This window comes from Xyrauchen texanus, chromosome 17, assembly GCF_025860055.1.
Source record: "Xyrauchen texanus isolate HMW12.3.18 chromosome 17, RBS_HiC_50CHRs, whole genome shotgun sequence".
NCBI lineage: Eukaryota > Metazoa > Chordata > Actinopteri > Cypriniformes > Catostomidae > Xyrauchen > Xyrauchen texanus.
In genome coordinates, this window is record NC_068292.1 from 38017542 (window position 1) to 38038699 (window position 21158).

The 21158-nt window shown below is 38.5% G+C and overlaps 1 protein-coding gene across 7 annotated transcripts in view; it reads right to left on the reverse strand.

Moving 5' to 3' along the window:
* The window catches only part of LOC127657928 (sodium bicarbonate cotransporter 3-like), a 64973-nt gene that overhangs the window by 40301 nt on the left and 3514 nt on the right, over positions 1–21158 (reverse strand). For all 7 annotated transcript variants that reach the window (XR_007972337.1, XM_052146927.1, XM_052146923.1 and 4 more), the window contains exon 2: positions 1785–1866. Coding sequence is in view for 6 of the 7 variants with exons in the window: in XM_052146927.1 (XP_052002887.1) it covers positions 1785–1866 (82 nt within the window). In the remaining variant the exon portion in view is untranslated. The remainder of the gene's footprint in view (positions 1–1784; positions 1867–21158) is intronic.

Consider the following 21158-nt stretch of genomic DNA (forward strand, 5'->3'; position numbering starts at 1 on the left):
CGATCAACATTATGAAACATTGTTTTTTTTAATCATTTTTATTTTATTTTATCCTTTTTCTCCCAATTTTGGAATGCCCAATTCCCACTACTTACTGTGGTGGCACAGTTACCTCAATCCGGGTGGTGGAGGACAAGTCTCAGTTGCCTCCACTTCTGAGACCATCAATCCATGCATCTTATCACGTGCCTTACTGTGCATGACACCGCGGAGACTCACAGCATGTGGAGAATCATGCTACTCTCCGCATTCCACACACATCTTACCATGTGCCCCACTGAGAGCGAAAACCACTTAAATCGCGACCACGAGGAGGTTATCCCATGTGACTCTACCCTCCCTAGCAACCGGGCCAATTTGGTTGCTTAGGAGACTGGCTGGAGTCACTCAGCACACCGTGGATTCGAACTCACGGCTCCAGGGGTGGTAGTCAGCATCAATACTCGCTGAGCTACCTAGGCCGCCATTAAAATTAATTATTAAAAGGGAGTATGATGAAAATTCCAGTCATCGTTAGCTGCATATTCCAGTACTTAGTGTTCAACAATGTCAGGTGTTTATGTCACACATTAACAAGTGTGGAGTTGCATGGTATCTTTACTGCATCCATGCCATGTGCGATTAGAACAAAGTGATTATTTTTGCTGTTTTTGATCAACAACTGACTATAATGAGCAAAAAGGATATTAAAAGAAACAACTGGATTGAGTGGATCTCGTCTTTGGACACACGTTGCACAGAACAAGTCAAACAAAATTTTTACTCACAATACAAAGTGCTGAACTTTTTTGCCACTATACTTCTCAATCACTGGTGACTAAAATCTGAAAATATATCAGCCAATAACAAATAAAACATGTTTTAGTTGCATAATGCAAAATTTGGTCACATATGCGAGTGATGCACTCGCATTGTAGAAGGTTGCCACACAGAGAAAAAGATCTTGGGATTTTAAAAAATCAATGTTGAAGTCATTCAAATAAAAAAAAATAAAAAAATTCCAAAACAGAAAAAATATATTTTTAACCCAGACCTAACGACAATCACATTAAAGTTTAAAAAAAACTTTTTTTTTAGTAAAAACATAGTTTCAAACAAGTTCTATTATATCCATTATATTTAGCCATTATATCACAATACCACTCGGCTCTCTGGATATCGGGAACATCACCCATAAACTCATATCGGTCGATCACTACTCATAGTCACATATTCATTTGCGTTAAATTAAATATGCCATGTTCTATGGCAAAGTTTTTTGTTGTCTAAATTGTCTGCCCAATTTGTAGCTCCCATGCTAGTAAGGTAATGATTTCACTGAATATGAATGTCATACGTAAGAACCAGATGTAGGTCAGATGTCTCCTCACACTATATACGAGCATGAGGCTTGTGAGTTGTAGACAAAACTTGCCTTACTCATTTGGAAAAATACTGTTACCAAACACATAGTACTTCATTTCCAATATGCCCAATGTTCCAGAACACATGCAGGTGGCTGATACGAAGGTAAGATCACCTGAGAACATACTGCTGACCCATGGGAGAGCCCTCAGAGGGGGGAGCATTTGAGACACATTTAAGTTTGAAAACCTCAGTGAGCTCAGAGAGTGAAATGAGGTGGAGGGGTGGCTGAAGGATGGTTTTAATCAGTGTGCTTTTAAAAAACATTGAAAGTAATTAGTGAAAGCATGTGCCAAAAAACAGTTGGTATGGTTGAAGATAAGATTTTGAGAGATAAATATAGGAGAGAGATAGACATGCAAAGTGAAGAGATGACTTACATTCAAGTTCCTCTTTTTCAAAGTTTGTGTGAATGTTAGAGCTGGTTTTCCCCTGATCAACAACTGCTTCCTCGTCATTACCCTGGGAAGAGAGAGATACAGACAGACAAATATATATAAATAAATCTCACAATGTAAAAAGAACAATCCATTGGACACAGTGCCATTCCAATTACTTGCACTTTAGTCTGGCTAGTTTGGAATTGTGTAATCGTTAATACATGTTTATACCATAAGAGGGTTTAAGGTCATTTATTTTTTTTTGACAATGCATTCCTTGGCACAGCACGGAGGGAAAATACAGCCAAATTACACACTTTATTTTTAGAGTTAATTTTGCAAACAACAAATGGACCAAAACTATCACCTCGACAAGAAGTTGAACAGTGTAATGAAGAACCAAAATACAATAAACTGCATTCCCCCACAAACAAAAAGCTTATTAGTGATGCTTGCTAATGCAAGTATCTCTATTACCATACATTATTTGTTGGGTCATGGATTTGAACAGCCCCATTACACAAATAATTAAACTTTGTAAATATTAAAAGGTGCACAGAGTAACTTTTTTCATCTTAGACTTAGTGACACCTGGTGACAGTGGTGTGGATGAAGTATCATTTAAAATCAATAGTTTCAGTTATTGTAGAAATTCATTATTCAAAATCAGCCTTGATGAATTTAATCCAAGAGTGAAAGTGTCCAATAACAAGGCAGTTACTGAGATTAAGCGAGGAGTATCAAGTTGGTCATGCGATTCTAAAATGGCAGGAAGTTAGATCACAACTTTATTTTAAGAATGTGAAATGTCAGAATAATAGTAGAGAGAATAGTTTATTTCAGCGTTTATTCCTTTCATCACATTCCCAGTGGGTCAGAAGTTTCCCTACAATTTGTTAGCATTTGGTAGCATTGCCTTTAAATTGTTTAACTTGGTTCAAACTTTCTGGGTAGCCTTCCACAATCTTCTCACAATAAGTTGCTAAATTTTGGCCCATTCCTCCAAACAAAACTGGTGTAACGGAGTTAGGTTTGTAGGCCTCCTTGCTCGCACGCGGTTTTTCAGTTCCGCTCACAAATTTTCAATCGGACTGAGGTCAGGGCTTTGTGATGGCCACTCCAATAACTTGACTTTGTTCTACTTAAACCATTTTGCCACAACTTTGGAGGTATGCTTGGGGTCATTGTCCATTTGGAGGACCCATTTGTGACCAAGCTTTAACTTTATGGCTGATGTCTTGAGATGTTGCTTCAATATATCCACATCATTTTCCTTCCTCATGATGCCATCTATTTTGTGAAGTTCAGCAGTCCTTCCTACAGCAAAGCACACCCACAACATGATGCGGCTCTACGCTTGCAATTTTTACCCTTTTTCCACCAAACATAATGTCCATTATGGCCAAAAAGGTAAAATTTGTGTTTCATCAGACCAGAGGGAATTTCTCCACATTAAAACATGTCAATATAGGACATGTTTTAATGTGGATAGAGACACTTGTCTACCCGTTTCCTCCAGCATCTTCACAAGGTTGCTGTTATTCTGGGATTGATTTGCACTTTCACACCGAACTACGTTTATCTCTAGGAGACAGAATGCGTCTCATTCCTGAAACGGTATTATGGCTGTGTAGTCCCATGGTATTTATACTTGCGTACTATTGTTTGTACAGATTAATGTGGTGCCTACAGGCATTTGTAAATTGATCCCATGGATGAACCAGACTTGTGGAGGTCCAATGGAATATGCCCATACTGTCAGGGCAGAAAAATCCATTGATGGGATAACCTGGTCATTCAGTACATTCAGGTAGTCAGCTGACTTCATTTTATTAACGCATAACGTTTCTGAGACTAGACCTGACCAAATGAAGCAACCCCAGATCATAACACTACCACCGGAGGCTTGTACAGTGGGCACTACACATGACGGGTGCATCGCTTCATACGCTTCCCTTCTTACCCTGACATGCACATCGCTTTGGGATAGAGTAAATCTGGACTCATCAGATCACATGACCTTTTTCCATTGCTCCACAGTCCACCCTTTATGTTCCCTAGCAAATTGAAGTTGTTTTTTCTGATTGGTCTCAAAAAGTAGCTTTCTTGTGGCTACACAGCTGTTTAGTCCCAATCCTGTAAATTCTCTTCACATTGTATGTGGAAAAAATACTATTTCACTATTAAACATAGCCGTGAGATCTATTGTCGATTTTTTTTACAATGTGACTTCAAGCATTTTAGTGATCTCTGATCACGATCATTCATGATTTTTTTCCGACCACATTTCCTGAATGAAATTCAACCATTTTCATTGATATGAACTTTATATTTATATTTCATATACAATGATAGCGTGAAAGTAGCTTAATAAAAAGCATTACTTACTTCAAATGTTTTTACTAATACATATTTGTGAATGTACAAGTTGTGCAAAGCTACACAGACTTATTTTTGAAACCCAGTTGAAAATTGCATGTTACTATGGGATTCGTCATGTTTATTATTATAATATAACACCAAATTATCATTATTACTCTGATTATTAGATTATCTTAAAACAAAAGTAATATATTTCTGTCTTGTTTACTTCACCTTCACATGGGGCTTTTATTTTGACACTGAAATTGTTGTCTATTTACTTCCACTTCACAATGAGTTTTTATTGTGACACAGAAAAGGCAATGTGTATGTGATGGTTTAAAATGTTCTGCATTTCCTGAAATGCTGTATATCCTCCTTTTCTGTTACTCTGTGCAGCATTTGAAGATTTGTATAATATCTTGTTACTAATGTTTGGAATTCCGTGAAAGTTTGAACCTGTATTACTTCGATTTCACAATTCACCTGAACTGACACAGTGCACACAGATGTGTCACCGGTTTGTTCTGAACCGTGTTACCATGTTATCGGTCTTTAAATCATAGCCTTTTGTGGATTAATAAACACATATGACCATTTTGATTAATTGTTCAGCCTTGAAGGATCGTGAAATTAGTCTACTGGTGCACTATTTATGAAATGTATTGACCAAATGAAAGCATGTTATAATCACTGCGATATTTACGATATTGGTCAATTTTACATTGTCAGGAAAAGTATCTTGATTATATTGTTAATATTCAATATATCGCCCAGCCATATATATTGTTACACCCCTGTTGTGTATCTGTTGAGGTTCCATCATAAGGGTCTAGGACACAGAATGAAAGGCTATTGCCAGATTAGATGTTCTTCAACAATGTATATTTTTGTCTAAGACAGGGATTAGACTAAACTAAACCTACAAACCTACTTTCAAAATACACGCTGCACATGAAACCATTGTCAACTTTATGTCTATAGCATGTCTGCTACATAATATTTCCAACCACAGCTTCAGTTTAACAGGCTCAGACAGGCGGTGTCAAATTTGGAGAGCATCTAAACGGGTGACTATAATAGTTACGTGCTGGTCATTAACTTTTAACAAATACAATGAGCTAAACATGGGCCCAAACCAAGTTAAATTAATTTTCTCTAATTATCAGGACTAAACCACAATCTATGTGCATGACAATTAACATGAAATGAGAAAAATGTTTCCACTTGCAGCCTAGAAGGGTTCCAATTAAGTTTGGGACACAGCTGAATGCACTTTAGTTTTTACAGCCCTCAACATCTGTGAGATCATTTGAGGTTGCTTTAGAGGAAGATGGTATATTGGAGACAGTGATGATGTGACATTTCTCCAGATGCTACCCAGGGTACTCAGGACTGTGCCAGAGTCCCTCTACTGCACATTTGTTTAAGTTCCCCTGACAATACCCTAATTCCCACAATTCACAACCATTGCTGCTGCATGGGCCAAGTCTCCAGATGGAATACGGGGTAGATCTGTGAGAAAATAATGCAAACTTTCCCTTTTCTGGGATAACACTTAAAGGAACATTTCATTCAAAAATGTTGTCATTATTTACTCACCTCCATCATGTCATTAAATTTGGTATGTTCCTCACACAAAGTTATAGTATGGCCTCAGAAAACTTGTTTTGGACTGTTGTCATATGGACCACTTTCACTATACTTATGATTTACTTTTCATGCTTTTTAAATGTTGAAAGCTCCAGTTCCCATTTATTGTGATTGCATGAAAAATAGCCTACATTTTCCTTGTGTTCCACGGAAGAAGAAACTCATATGGGTTTGAAACGACATGACAAAGTCAATGATGACAGAATCTGAAGAAAAAGACAAAGACCAACACATTAATCAGAATCAGCTTTATTGCCAAGTATGCTTACACATACAAGGAATTTGTCTTGGTGACAGGAGCTTCCAGTGTACAACAATATAAACAATACCAAAAACAGCAGCAAGACATAGGTAATTAAAAACAAAAAAAGAATAAAAACATTTATTATTATACATATACGTACATACACTCACCTTCATACATACCCACATACACACACGTAGTGCAAATCTAATACAATCTGTTATATAAAGAACAAAAACACAGTATATTATGTACAGAGCAATGTAAGTAATGGCAGAAGTGGATATGTTGGATAATATAAATAGACTTAAACTGTGTATTGCACATAATTATTGCTCAATGGGGCAATTTAATTGTTCATTAGATGGATGGCCTGAGGGAAAAAACTGTTCCTGTGTCTGACGTTCTGGTGTTCAGAGCTCTGAAGCGCCGGCCAGAAGGCAACAGTTCAAAAAGGTAGTGGGCAGGGTGAGTGGGGTCCAGAGTGATTTTACCAGCCCTTTTCTTCACTCTGGAAGTGTATAGTTCTTGAAGGGGGGGCAGGGGGCACCTCTCAGCAGACCGAACTGTCCTTTGCAGTCTTCTGATGTCTGATTTCGTAGCTGCACCAAACCAGACAGTTATGCAGAGGACAGACTCAATGACTGCTGAGTAGAACTGTTTCAGCAGCACCTGTGGCAGGTTGAACTTCCTCAGCTGGCGAAGAAAGTACAACCTCTGCTGGGCCTTTTTCACAATGGAGTCGATATGTATCTCCCACTTCAGGTCCTGTGAGATGGTAGTGCCCAGGAACCTGAATGACTCCACTGCTGCCACAGTGCTGTTCAGAATGGTGAGGGGGACAATGTTGGGGTGTTCCTCCTAAAGTCCACAATCATCTCCACCGTTTTGAGCATGTTCAGCTCCAGGTTGTTTTGAATGCACCAGACAGCCAGCCGTTCAACCTCCTTTCTTTCTTCTGCAGAACACAAATTTTCAGAAGAATATCTCAGCTCTGTAGGTCCATACAGTGCAAGTGAATGGTGACCAGAACTTTGAATCTAAAAAAATTACATTAAGTCAGCATAAAAATAATTAATGACTCCAGTTGGTAAATCCTTGATTTATAAGTTATATGATAAGTGTGGGAGAGAACCATCAATATTTAAGTCCTTTTTTTTACCATAAATCTCCACCTTTTACCAGCTCTGACCAGTAGGTGGCGATATGCATGAAGGATGTTAATGACCAAAAAACAAAAGAAGAGAAAAGTGAAAGTGAAAATGTGATTGGACATTTATAGGAAAAAAATTACTAATCATATCTCTTCTAAAGACTTGGATTATTCCTTATGGATTACTTTTATTCTGACTTTGTGATTTTTGTAGAAACAAAGTTCTGGTCACCATTCACTTGCATTGTATGGACTTACCGAGCTGAAATATTCTTCTGAAAATGCTTTTGTGTTCAGCAGAAGAAAGAATGTCATACACATCTGGTATAGCATTAGGGTGAGTAAATGATGAGAGAATTTTCATTTTTGGATGAACTACTCCTTTATTACATAAACATTTTGTTAGGTTCTGAAAAGGTCACAATTTCACCACAAGGCTTCATGATGAAACAGAAAGATTTCACAGAATTCACACATTAGTCCTCAGCGTGTTGATGCATTAGCTTAGAACTATAAACAAACATCAGGCATAATGATGTCCTTTGGACGGCACTTCTCAGCTGCTTGATGAGGATGATATAAACTTGGCCAGCTTGCATTCACAGCTATTCTTTTCTCAAAACTATATCAGGACAACATTTTTGGAGCTCACCCAAAGGAGCAGACTAAAATACTTATACAAACTATATTCTTTTTATCTATGCAAAGTTCTAAACCAACTTAATTGTTTGTGTGTAATAGGGGTCGACCGGCCTGGCTGATAATCGGATCCGATATTCTTAATTCTTCTAATTATCAGAATAGTTATTTTGTCTGATCTGATTGTCGACACCACATCACCACAAATTCCATTACTTACTGTATGGTTATTGAGTGTGTATGTTCTTTTCCAGTACATTCACAGAGGGTCCAGGATATTAAAAAAACCGAGGTGGCCCTGTCCACCATGGGCCTCTATCCAAGCATTCCTTAGTGCCATGGCATCAGATATCACCACAAAGGGCAAAATGCAGCAAAGGGTATGATGTGGACATAGAATATAATGCCATAATCACATGTGAAAGCATTCATGGTGTGAAATTTCACACATTTCAACTGAACAACTCTAAACACTTCAGGTAACATACATTTCAAGCAGCACACATGAACTGTTCTTTGATAGGCAATATTTTTGGGGGGCCTGGGTTGCTCAGCGAGTATTGACGCAGACTACCACCCCTGGAGTCGCAAGTTTGAATCCATGGTGTGCTGTGTGACTCCAGCCAGGTCTCCTAAGCAACCAAATTGGCCCAGTTGCTAGGGAGGGTAGAGTCACATGGGCTAACCTCCTTGTGGTTGCGATTAGTGGTTCTTGCTCTCAATGGGGCACGTGGTTAGACTTGTCCTACGCCACCCCGATTGAGGTAACCGTGCCACCATGAGGACCAACTAAGTAGTGGGAATTGGGCATTCCAAATTGGGGAGAAAAGGGAAAGAAAAGAAGAAAAAGGCAATATTTTGAAACAGGACCCCCAAGCAACATATTAGATGAGCTATGCAGAACCTGAAATGTGAATCATACAGCAAGCTCATAACTAATAAAATAATTTATCTTTCACAACTGCAAATTCACAAAGGTCAAAATGTCAAATTCGCAAGGGTGTGCGCAAACACATACCAAGACAATTGTGGATCCTCTGGTTGTCCTCAGATTAACAACATCTCCCCTGAAGTCCTGCATTGTTCACAGACCCTGCGGAGGGACTTTACAACTTGTCACTTGGAGAGCAATCAAACAGCACATAAGATCAAAGGACCTTGACTGAAACAGTCACTCAGGTCCATAATTAGTTATTAATCATTCAGTAAATGCTTTCTTATCCATAGTGTCCACTTCCAGAGGTAAAAATGAAACCGATGCTTGACAGTAGTGGTCGACTGATATGTCGCCGAGGTGATTAATCAGCCAATATTCTGACTTTTTTCATTATCGGCAGATACATTTTCCCATTTGGCCGATTTGTTTCTTGAGGGCGTCGAGAAACACATGCTTGAATGTGATACGACTGAGACATGTAAACTACCAATCATGGTTCATTTTCTTGTTACGTGCCATATCAGTCCATGTTGAGTTTCATTCTCCCTCTCTCTCCTCAACAGTTCCCTGTACCTTTTAACTGTCTTGCCTAATGATAAAAGGCAAATATCAATAAAACAAATATCATATACTGTCTGCAAATATGCACATATCTTGTTTAAACAGATGTAATAACGCGACCTCACACAACTTCATCAGATCAAGCATCCTGTTGAACGCTCATTTATTTACCTCTAAAGCGCGTATTCTAACAGTCTCTCTACCAGTCACCTTTAACTTTATTTTCTAATGATAAATGTCAACAAAAATTTGTTGCAAAAAAGTTTGCAAATATGCAGATATCTAGTTTAAACAGATGTAATTCACGAACCTCATTGAAACTTTTTTGAGAAATTGAGTAAATATAGTGCAAAATAAGAGTTTGTTGGGTTTTTTATTTAGTCATTATTTTTAGCAATTTTATGTTTGTTACTTCCTATATTAAATTGTGTGATATATCGGCCACCCTGCTCTCTGGTTATCGACATCGGCCATTAAAAAACCCATATCAGTCGACCACTTCTTGAGAGATGAACCTCAAGCAGTAAACAGAATGACGGCTACAATCTGGATCTGTTGATGAGGAAGACTCCACACAATTCCTTAACATGGCCATCCTTATATACCAAGACTAGGCAGCAAAACAGGCTGCATCACATGAACAAGCTACAGAGCAAATGTTCCAAATTATTATCTGCACAGTGACTAAAAGGAAGCAGAAGTGAGAGAGAATCGTGCAAGACACACTGCCAATGTTTCTACTGCTGACGTTGGTAGTGTCTCACTCCTGTTAGCAAAGACCTAAACATGAGGTGTTATTTATACCTCAGATCTCTGCTTTTAGTGTTTGTGAATAGGTGTGTGTGAGGGGCTGTTGTTGAGAGCGTGCATGTGTTTTTCCACGAGTGAAAAGGGTGAGTGACTGGGTTTAAACAGAACAGGAGCTAAACATGGCCTGAGTGCTGGGAAGCGGGAGGGTGGCAGTGTGCCATTGCCCTGAGGTGTTAGAGGACATTCAGGGCTTCAAGCATTATGAAAAAGCACAAAAGGCAATACCAAAACATGCACGCACATACACATGTACAGCCATTGCTAAAAGTATTGGCAGTGACATAAATTTTGTGTTTTGCAATGTTTGCTGCTTCAGAATTTGTAGATTATATTTCACATGGTATAATGGAAAACAATGATAAGCATTACATAAGTTTTAAAGGCTTTTTTTTTTGGCAAAAACATTCAATATATGCAAAGAGTCAATATTTACAATGTTGACCCTTGTTATTCATAACCTCTGCAGTTTGCTCTGGTTTGCTGGATATCAGCATCTGGGCCAAATCCTAACAGATGGCGATCCATTCTTGCCTTATTAGTGCTTGGAGTTGATCCCAATTTGTGGTCTTCTGCTTGTCCACTCGCCTTTTGTGGATTGACCACATATTCTCTATGGGATCAAGATCAGGGGAGTTGCCTGGACACGGATCCAAAATTTCAATGTAATGATCTCCTTGTGACATGGTGCTCTATCATGATGGAAAATGCACAGATCATCACCAAAATGCACCTGGATTGTTGGGGGAAGTTGTTCTTGCAGGAGGTTTCGATGACATTCTTTATTCATAGCAGTGTTTTTGGGCAGAATTGTGAGAGAGCCCACTCCCTTGAATGAAAAGCAACCCCACACACGGATGTCTCAGGATGCTTCACTGTTGGCACGTCACAGGACTCATGGTAGAGTTCACCTTTTCTTCTCCGGACAATCGATTTTCCAGCTGTCCAAAACAGTCGGAAGGGGGATTCATCAGAGAAAATAACTTTGCACCAGTCTTCTGCTGTCCAATCCTTGTAATTCCTGCAGAATTTCAGTTGGTCCTTGATGTTTTTCTAGGAGTGAATTGGCTTCTTTGCTGCCCTTCCTGACACCAGGACTGTCCAAAATTCTTCGCCTCACTGTGCGTGCAGATGCACTCACATCCACCTGCTGCCAATATAGAGCAAGATCTGCACTGGTGGCAACACGATTCCGTAGCTGACTCCAGAGGAGATGGTCCTGGCGCTTGCTGGACACTCTGGGACGTCTCGAAGCCTTCTTCACTGCAGTTGAACCTCTCTCCTTGAAGTGCTTGATGATCCGGTAACTGGTTCTTTCAGGTGCAATACATTCTTTGCAGCAATTTCCTTGCATGTGAGGCCATTTTTATGCAAAACGATGATGGCTGCACGTCTTTCTTTGGAGGTAACCAATGCTAACAAGAACACAATGATTGGAAGCAATTCTTTCCTCCTTTTTTAGCAATCACTCTACTCCTATAATACAATCAGAATGATAGAGTGATTCCACCTGACTAGTACTCGTTCACACTTTCCCATGTGCTGCTGATATGATTAGTGAAATTATGTTAGCTGGTCATTTGTGCCAGGGCCAAAATGTTTTTGTGATAAAGTTAATTTGATCAATGAAGCTTTTTGCTATTATTTAATATGCATCTGATCACTCTGCACATTAATCTAGAAACAATGTGAATCAACACCACAACAATTGAAGCAGCAAACTTGTGAAACACAAAATGTATGTCACTGCCAATACTTTTGGACATGGCTGTAGCCTACATATATTGTATATAATCACACACACACACACACACACACACACACAAACACACAAACACACAAACACACAAACACTTGAAATAAAATAAAAAAAAATACAATACAATGACTTCAAAAGCAACTCTGTCTCTATTCAATGCTTTATATTCACCACATTAATGTAAAGTCTTTGGGGGCTTCTCAGCCAATATTGATATTTAGACTATATGATTTTTTTGCTATTAATTTGATAATGATTCATTAAAATTCATATTACATTTATATTGCATGCATAGACAGATAAACAGACAGACAATGTGTGTGTGCTAAAAGTGCTAAAAGTATACCTTGCTCATGAAGAGGAAGAATGCTTTGTAGGAAGTCGTGCCATTGAACCAGAGAAGCTGTTAATGGCTGTAATTAAATCTTAAAAGCTGTGCACTCTACTGTATATAAATGGTGCCTGCTTAAGCAAAGAATAATGCTTTAAAAAGTCCTATTCTAACCAGGAGAACCATTGTAAAATGGGTTACCTGAAGGAAAGTCTATGAAACTATTTTAAGTGGATGCTTCAATTATTCACTCATTTCCAAAGGGAAAAAAAACTGAACAAAAAGGTATTGAGCAGTTCTTGATCAAAACTGCCCAAATTTAATTAACCACATTTTTTAATATAAAGATTTCAGTAGTCGATAAAATACCAGTGAAACTTCACATTTCATACCGATTTTGAATACAGACTAATACTAATCTTGTCAAGCAATTATTCAAAACAAGACAACAGTAATAAGAATATATCTTCGAAAACAAAGATACAAATTGAGTAAACAGGTACCCGATTCATAAATGAATCACTGTTGGGAGTCGGTTCGGTATAATGAATTGGTCAAACAGGTTAGCAAATCTGTTCACAACTCAGTCTGAATCATTTGGACAGCTAACTAAAAGCGTGACTCGTTTGAAGCAGCTTCTCACATAACAAGATAATGTAGAACACAGTAAACAAACAGTGCAAAGGGTGAAGTTTTTTCCTACAATGCATTCACTTATGACAAACCAACTGTGTTTGCATTTTGACCAAATTTTGAAATGTGCTCGACTCATTCAGGCATACATCTGCATTACCGCAAGTACACTTCACAGAGCACACACGTGCTCACATACAAACAGTGTGCATGTACCAAATGGAGTCTATACTACAGATATTAAAAAAGACTGGAATGGTTAAATTTTTTATATTTGTATTGAATTTGTACTGAAATATGGTACTTTTGACATCGCTTATACAGTGGGTACGGAAAGTATTCAGACCCCCTTACATTTTTCACTCTTTGTTATATTGCAGCCATTTGCTAAAATCATTTAAGTTCATTTTTTTCCTCATTATTGTACACACAGCACCCCATATTGACAGAAAAACACAGAATTGTTGACATTTTTGCACATTTATTAAAAAAGAAAAACTGAAATATCACATGGTCCTAAGTATTCAGACCCTTTGCTGTGACACTCATATATTTAACTCAGGTGCTGTCCATTTCTTCTGATCATCCTTGAGATGGTTCTACACCTTCAATTGAGTCCAGCTGTGTTTGATTATACTGATTGGACTTGATTGGGAAAGCCACACACACCTGTCTATATAAGACCTTACAGCTCACAGTGCATGTCAGAGCAAATGAGAATCATGAGGTCAAAGGAACTGCCTGAAGAGCTCAGAGACAGAATTGTGGCAAGGCACAGATCTGGCCAAGGTTACAAAAAAATGTCTGCTGCCCTTAAGGTTCATAAGAGCACAGTGGCCTCCATAATCCTTAAATGGAAGACGTTTGGGATGACCAGAACCCTTCCTAGAGCTGGCCGTCCGGCCAAACTGAGCTATCGGGGGAGAAGAGCCTTGGTGAGAGAGGTAAAGAAGAACCCAAAGATCACTGTGGCTGAGCTCCAGAGATGCAGTCGGGAGATGGGAGAAAGTTGTAGTAAGTCAACCATCACTGCAGCCATCCACCAGTCGGGGCTTTATGGCAGGGTGGCCCGACGGAAGCCTCACCTCAGTGCAAGACACATGAAAGCCTGCATGGAGTTTGATAAAAAACACCTGAAGGACTCCAAGATGGTGATAAATAAGATTCTCTGGTCTGATGAGACCAAGATAGAACTTTTTGGCCTTAATTCTAAGCGGTATGTGTGGAGAAAACCAGGCACTGCTCATCACCTGTCCAATACAGTCTCAACAGTGAAGAATGGTGGTGGCAGCATCATGCTGTGGGGGTGTTTTTTCAGCTGCAGGGACAGGACGACTGGTTGCAATCGAGGGAAAGATGAATGCGGCCAATTACAGGGATATCCTGGACGAAAACCTTCTCCAGAGTGCTCTGGACCTCAGACTGGGCCGAAGGTTCACCTTCCAACAAGACAATGACCCTAAGCACACCGCTAAAATAACGAAGGAGTGGCTTCACAACAACTCCGTGACTGTTCTTGAGCCAGAGCCCTGACTTAAACCCAATTGAGCATCTCTGGAGAGACCTGAAAATGGCTGTCCACCAACGTTTACCATCCAACCTGACAGAACTGAAGAGGATCTGCAAGGAGGAATGGCAGAGGATACCCAAATCCAGATGTGAAAAAATTAGACATAATTTAGCTCAGGTGTAAGCGCCCTTACCGCTTTTCTCTCCCGGACGGGCGCTTGACCACGCCCCCGCTGCCACACCGTGTTTCGTTAAAGCCTGAGTAAAGTTCATTTGTTTCAATGTACCGGTAGGCACCTGCGGCTTATAGACAGGTGCAGCTTATTTATGTTCAAAATAATATTTTATTTAAAAATCAGTGGGTGCGGCTTATATTCAGGTGCGCTCAATAGTCCGGAAATTACGGTAAGTGTCTTAAATAGGTCGAACTTCACGATCGCTTCTCTCTTTCATAATAGACACAGGTAAAAAGGTGGCTTCACTCTTTCTGTGAATGTGTGTGCTCAAGTGTATGTTTGTTTGTGGTGCTGGAGGGAGAAAGAGCTTAGTGACCATGAGAAACTAATGATAGATAAAATCCACAACGGAAATGTTACAGTTTTGGTCCGTTTTAAAATATTGTGAAAGCAAATTGAACCATGAAGAAAATGCAACATTATAACTATTTTAGCCCCTATTTCAAAACAAATCAAACAAGCTACAGGTCTGAAAACAGCCTAAAAAAAAACTATATTGCAATTGTTTATGCTCAGGTGCTACTGATGTTAGTTGGTATGTTTATTACTATTCCAAAATGTTGTATCAGCAACTGACTCCGACTGAAGAGAGCGAGATCTCAGCAAAACAGTCTACATGTGTGAGTCAATGTGACACATTTGGCCAAAATCAAGTTGTTTGGAGTCTCCTAGTTGGGTGCCTGCTTTACTCTTAACTTGATGGTAAGAGAGAAACACTGCTACCAGTAGGCACAAATTAAAATGTCATCTTACAAAAAAACATCAACTATCCAATAATCGGCCTTGTCTTTTGTCTATGTATTTGTAACTGTACTAGTACAGTTGTATTAACCTACAAGTGAACACGTGGTATGTGCAATTCGATGCGTGCAACATTAATTTTTAAAATACCCATATCAGTGTACTTAACTTTCACAAATGGGAAATAACTAACCTGTAACACACTTTTATGGCTTTTATCAGCACTTTCTCAAATAGTCCATTTCTGTTCAAATTTAAGTACAAACTCGCTCATTTTTTACAATCCACTCTTTATTTTCTACAATATTCTGATTATTTTGACTCTCTTCAGTTAATCTGATTAATAGGAAACATAATTAAGTGAGAGTGAGTTATGAAAAAACAATGGTCTGACCTGCTTTTACACAATCTTACAGAAAAAAAGTTTTTGGAAAATATTTCATGAATTTAATAATTTTAACGAATCCTTTTATTTCTGTATTCAGATACTATACAGTAGTGTGTGTGTGTGTGTGTGTGTGTGTGGTTATGCAGTATGACAGTTCAGCCATACACCAGCCATTGAGCTTTACATGGGAATACCATTGCCTTATTTGGTTGTGGTTTGGCCCGTTACCTCTTGCTAAGCATTTATAAAGCTTAAGTATGAACACAATACAGAAAAATACTTTTATCTATTTTGGTTGCATTCATTTAAATAAACCACATTTAACTAATACAAGGCATAGGCAATCAGGGTCAAAGGTTGCATTTCTTCTCTTATTTGGGGTGAACAAAATATTTTACAAACTAAATATCAATTTATTGTTTGCTTTATTCCCATATATCTGAACATCATTGAAGACTACAGTCAGCAATCCATTTGGCAACAGAGTTAGTCAAGCTGTTCTTTTTTTTCACATGATATATTCTTACAGTACGTTCCATCTGTATGTTTTATTATTTTGTCGGTTAATGTAAATATGTATCAGAATTACTCTTTTGGAGCATTTCACTGGTTTTCAGTATCATAAACACTTAGTTAAAAGTAGATGAAACTATGAAAATCGCATCTCGAGATCCCTGAATTTTGATGTGCTTCATCAAGCAACATGTCCTGGCTTTAATTCTTTTGCTGGGCTGCTTGTAAGGTTTCTTGAGACATACTCGCTGTCCTGTCACTCATTAAACACATGCATGTTACTTTAAAGGGGTCATGACATGAGGAATGAAAATGTCCTTGAGCTTTTGACATTTAAGAGTTCATTGTACTATAAATACATACTGTAAGTTTCAGCACTGAATAGAAAAAGAGCATTCATTTAAGCCAGGCTCCAGAATAGAACTTGTGATGTTACAAGTACCAAATTAGAGCTGAAAAAAAAAAAAAATTATAAAAATAGAAAGTTGTCAAATAGTCATTTGATCTCATTTAACTTAACATAAGATCACATTAAACTGGTGTGCAAGAGGAGCACCGACCACAGCTTGCCTCGTGCCTAATTGAAGAAAGAAAACACAGCTCACAGTCCTGATGCACTCAAACCTTTCCAAACAGCTTAAGGTGATGTAGATTGTAAAGTATTAGGGAATTATACAAAATAAGTAAATACAGAAGCACTTTTGTTGTGAACTAAAGCAGAGCCAGAGCTACAATTCTGCTTAAGCAAAACTTGCACGTCAAAGCAGCTTGCAGGGAAAAATGGATGCATCATCTCGCTCTCCAAATAAGCGTCCTGTCCAGTCGTGGTGCAGAACTCCACCGTCGCAAAAGAAAAACTCAGTGATGGAGGAGACTGGTAAATATTGTGATGTTCCGTGCTGCAGTCACCAATTTTTTATGTCATTGTTGTGTGTCATGTTAAGAGTGACGCAAAAGGCCATTTGAAATCTGAATTGAGCATCTGAAAAAAATCAGATTTCAATCGCATTTGAAACCACCTCCCGATGTGGTTTGAATCAGATTCTGAAAAATCTGATTTCATGTGTTTTTTGCTATCTAGACTATCAAAAACTAATCTGGATACAATCTGGATATGCAAAAAATTAGATTTTTAGAGGCAGTCTGAACTAGGCATATGAGTCGCATGAAGTGACCCGATCGAAGAGGGAGAGATTAAAAATGCCTCCCGTCTGATGCACAATCTGGCGCGCACTTAATGCAGCTAGATAAAAACGTGGTAGCTCGCAATGTACTCGCAACGTTTTTTTGTTAGTTAAAGATGGATCGAAGTGAACAAAAAGGTGAAAGAGGGAAGTCCTCACCCATTTTACATTGCAACAAAATTCTTGGTTTTTGAATTAGTTGTCGTTTTGGCTTGTTTTCCAATACGAGTTTCTAAAACTCCTTTAAAACAAATGTACATTTACTTTTTTTACCTAATTTGGTGTTCCTGGTCAAAAATGACTGGCCTTTACATTTTTTTTTATAAATATCTCATTATGCTATATTATCACCAAATATACCATTAGATATTTTTGCCAACTTGTTTTCTTTCAACTAGCATAGGTTTTGTATTTCTTTTTGGAACTTACTGATCGTAGGCCTCACTGAACTGAGCTTAAGCACCTCTGTTTTTGAGTGTAAAAATGCATTATTTGTGGATCATTTTGGCAATATTAAATAAAATATGAAAACATTCTTTTCTATATCACACTAGTGTGCTTTACTAGTGCATTGCAATAATAGAGGGACAATTGAGAGCATCCTGAGCAGCTGTAGCACTGCCTGGTTTGGGACTTGCACCGTTTCGGACAGCAAAGCCCTGCAGAGGATATAGTGAGAACAGCTGAGAAGATCGTCGGGGTCTCTCTTCCCTCCATCAAAGACATTTACATAAAACGCTGCATCCGCAAAGCAACCAGCATTGTGGATGACCCCACACACCCCTCACACAAACTCTTCACCCTCCTGCACTCTGGCAAGAGGTACCGAAGCATACAACCTCTGCTAATGTTCCTGAATGGCTCTGTAGATGGACACGCTCTGCCTGTATTTGAGTCAACTTGCATTGTGTATAGATGGCAAGCAGAGAAAACGAGCCGCTGATAAAGAAGCCCCCCGCGTTTCTCCTTTCTCGGAACATTTTCTTTTTGCAGTCAATTACTACTGCGATGGTAAAAATAGGCACTTTTTTTTAGGTCATCGTTGTGTGTCACATTAAGAGTGATGCAAAAGGCAGGCATCGCTCGGCGTGAGTGCCGTATACTGGTAATATTTGTCAATAATGCCACCATTAATAATGGTGCATTAATAATGCTCTTTAATTAATATCATTAAAATGCTGTTACAGTAATACTTGATACAGTTGATACATGATTAACCATTTACTCCGACATCACCCAAGAAAAAGCCGCATGTGAGCCAAAACCACACACACGCCCATCCATTTTAAACTCAGTGCTAATAAATATATATATATATATATATATATATATATATATATAAAATAGCACTGAGTTTAAAATGGATGAGTGTGTGTGGTTTTGGCTCACATGCCAAACCACACACACACACATACACATATATATATATATATATATATATATATATATATATATATATATATTAGCACTGTTAACCCTGAAAATTTGTTTTATAATGTTGTGGAGCTTGTTGATAATTTTCTTCCAATTGAGTTTAAAATCTAGCTTTTTTTTAGGGGCTGCATGAAGTTAGCCAATCAGTGGGCGTTTACATTGAAGTCTTAAAAGGCCAGATGGCTTAAAACTGAGCATTTCAGACAAAGGGCCAGAGACAGGGAGAAAAATTATAATATATTATTAAATTATGACTGTTTTGGTGTAAAAATAAATAAAATTACTGACATTATAAGTGGACCTCAGGGAAGATAATAAAAGTTTATGATTATATATATATATATATATATATATATATATATATACACACACACACACACACACACACACACACACCCCTTTATGCAATTTTCTTCAGTAATAAGAAATAAAAACATAGGAATATTACAGAATTGATGTACTGGTCAGGAGGCAAGATTAATTGAGTTAATTTTTTTATATAATTAAATCACACTAAATGATCAGTTAAATCAACAGCCATACTCTCAATAGAAGTAAACCAGCGAGACTGGAAATACTTGTTGTGCATTCACTGTAACAGAGCAACTTTTTTGACTACTCTGATGGCTGCACTCAGACAGGTCACAGCCCTTTATACTACTGTTCCGATCGGCTCTAAACTGCTGAGTTTATGGCTGTACCCTCTGTGTGGCTTTATCAACAACATTGTCGGCTGGGAGCTACTGATCCTCCAGACAGAGAACAATGACAAACTTCCTGCTGTCTAATCTTCCCTCTGAACTACTGCTGTAGAGCTATACTAGAGTACACTCAATGAACCATAAAATCCTAACTCATCACCAATATCCTGATAAAATCAAAGGAGAAAACAGAAGAGGAGCATTATTGTCTTTAAGCAGGGCCATAGCTAGTGGGGTGAAAGGTGGTAACAATTCTAGGGGCCCAAAGGTCCAGGGGGCCCCACAACAAACTGTATTTTTTGAGAGAATCTAACTTTCCGTACCATTAGGTGGCGGTAGTCTTTATTTGTTACTCAAAACGGGAAACCGGAAGAGATAGTGACTGCTGGTATACAAAACATATACAAAGCAGCGCTTGCTTACCATCTCATGAATCATGTCGATTAATTCGTCTTCACTTGCCTCGTTCCAGACAGCCATGTAGTTTGAAAATATTTGTGTTTTGGAATGAGAAATGCGAAGAAATGAGAAGAGCGTTCTGTGTGTTCCCATTTGACTTGACAAGCCGACCGTCGGCTTGATGTGTCAGGGCCTATACAGCCAGGGGGCCCAGATTACCTTTCTATGGCCCTGTCTTGAAGTCAATGCTGAAGACTCCGGAGTAAATGGGTAACAGTAAATTTACATATACATTTAGTCATTTAGCAGACGCTTTAATCCCAAGGGACTAAATTTGTGTAAAGGCTAATTTATAATTAATATAATTATATATAATATAATTTTATTTTTAGTTTGCCTGAAAATGATGACGAAAAATACACTGATCATTTTGTTCTTCAAAAGGTATTAATTTGGCTATATTTGTTGCGTTTGTGTATATCCCTGAAATTCTTGATGTGGAGAACTAAGCCAAGTCGAAGATAGTTTATGATTGGTTAATACTAATTGTGGGCATGGTTTGGATGTGACATTATTTATGTTTTTATTCTACAAAAAACTCACACACTTTCGTACCTCAAATGTAAATTTTGAAGCCACTGTGTGATTTCTTTAAGTATTCAATTCAATACTGCTTCAAAATTCACGTTTGAGGTACAAAAGTGTGCAATTTATTTTATAGAACAAAACGTCCATATATCATTGTGGCAGGGTGGAGGGCGGGCCGGGGCCGGGTCGTGATCCTACACACCTGGTCCCGGGTTTTGGCACCACTGCAGTCGACCTTTATCCCTCTCGGAGGCTTGATTAGCCAAATACGGGACCGGGTGTGTAGGATCACGACCCGGCCCTGCCCTGCCACAATCATCAACTAATGTTTACCATAGACCTTATTTTACTCATAAATTGAAAAGCCCCATTATAAAAAACCCTAGCGAAATCCTTAGGGAACTCATGGTGAATTCTCTTTCGGGTTTTTGGACTACAACCTGAACAGCTCTATAAATTTCAGTTACAGATTCCATTGTAGAAATGTCCTATTCACAGTCAGCCATGATCAACTTAATCCAGGAGTGAAAGTGTCCAATAACAGGGCAGTTACTAATGGGGATTGTCCAATGTAAGGTACAGTTCGACTTGATTCTGCTTGCT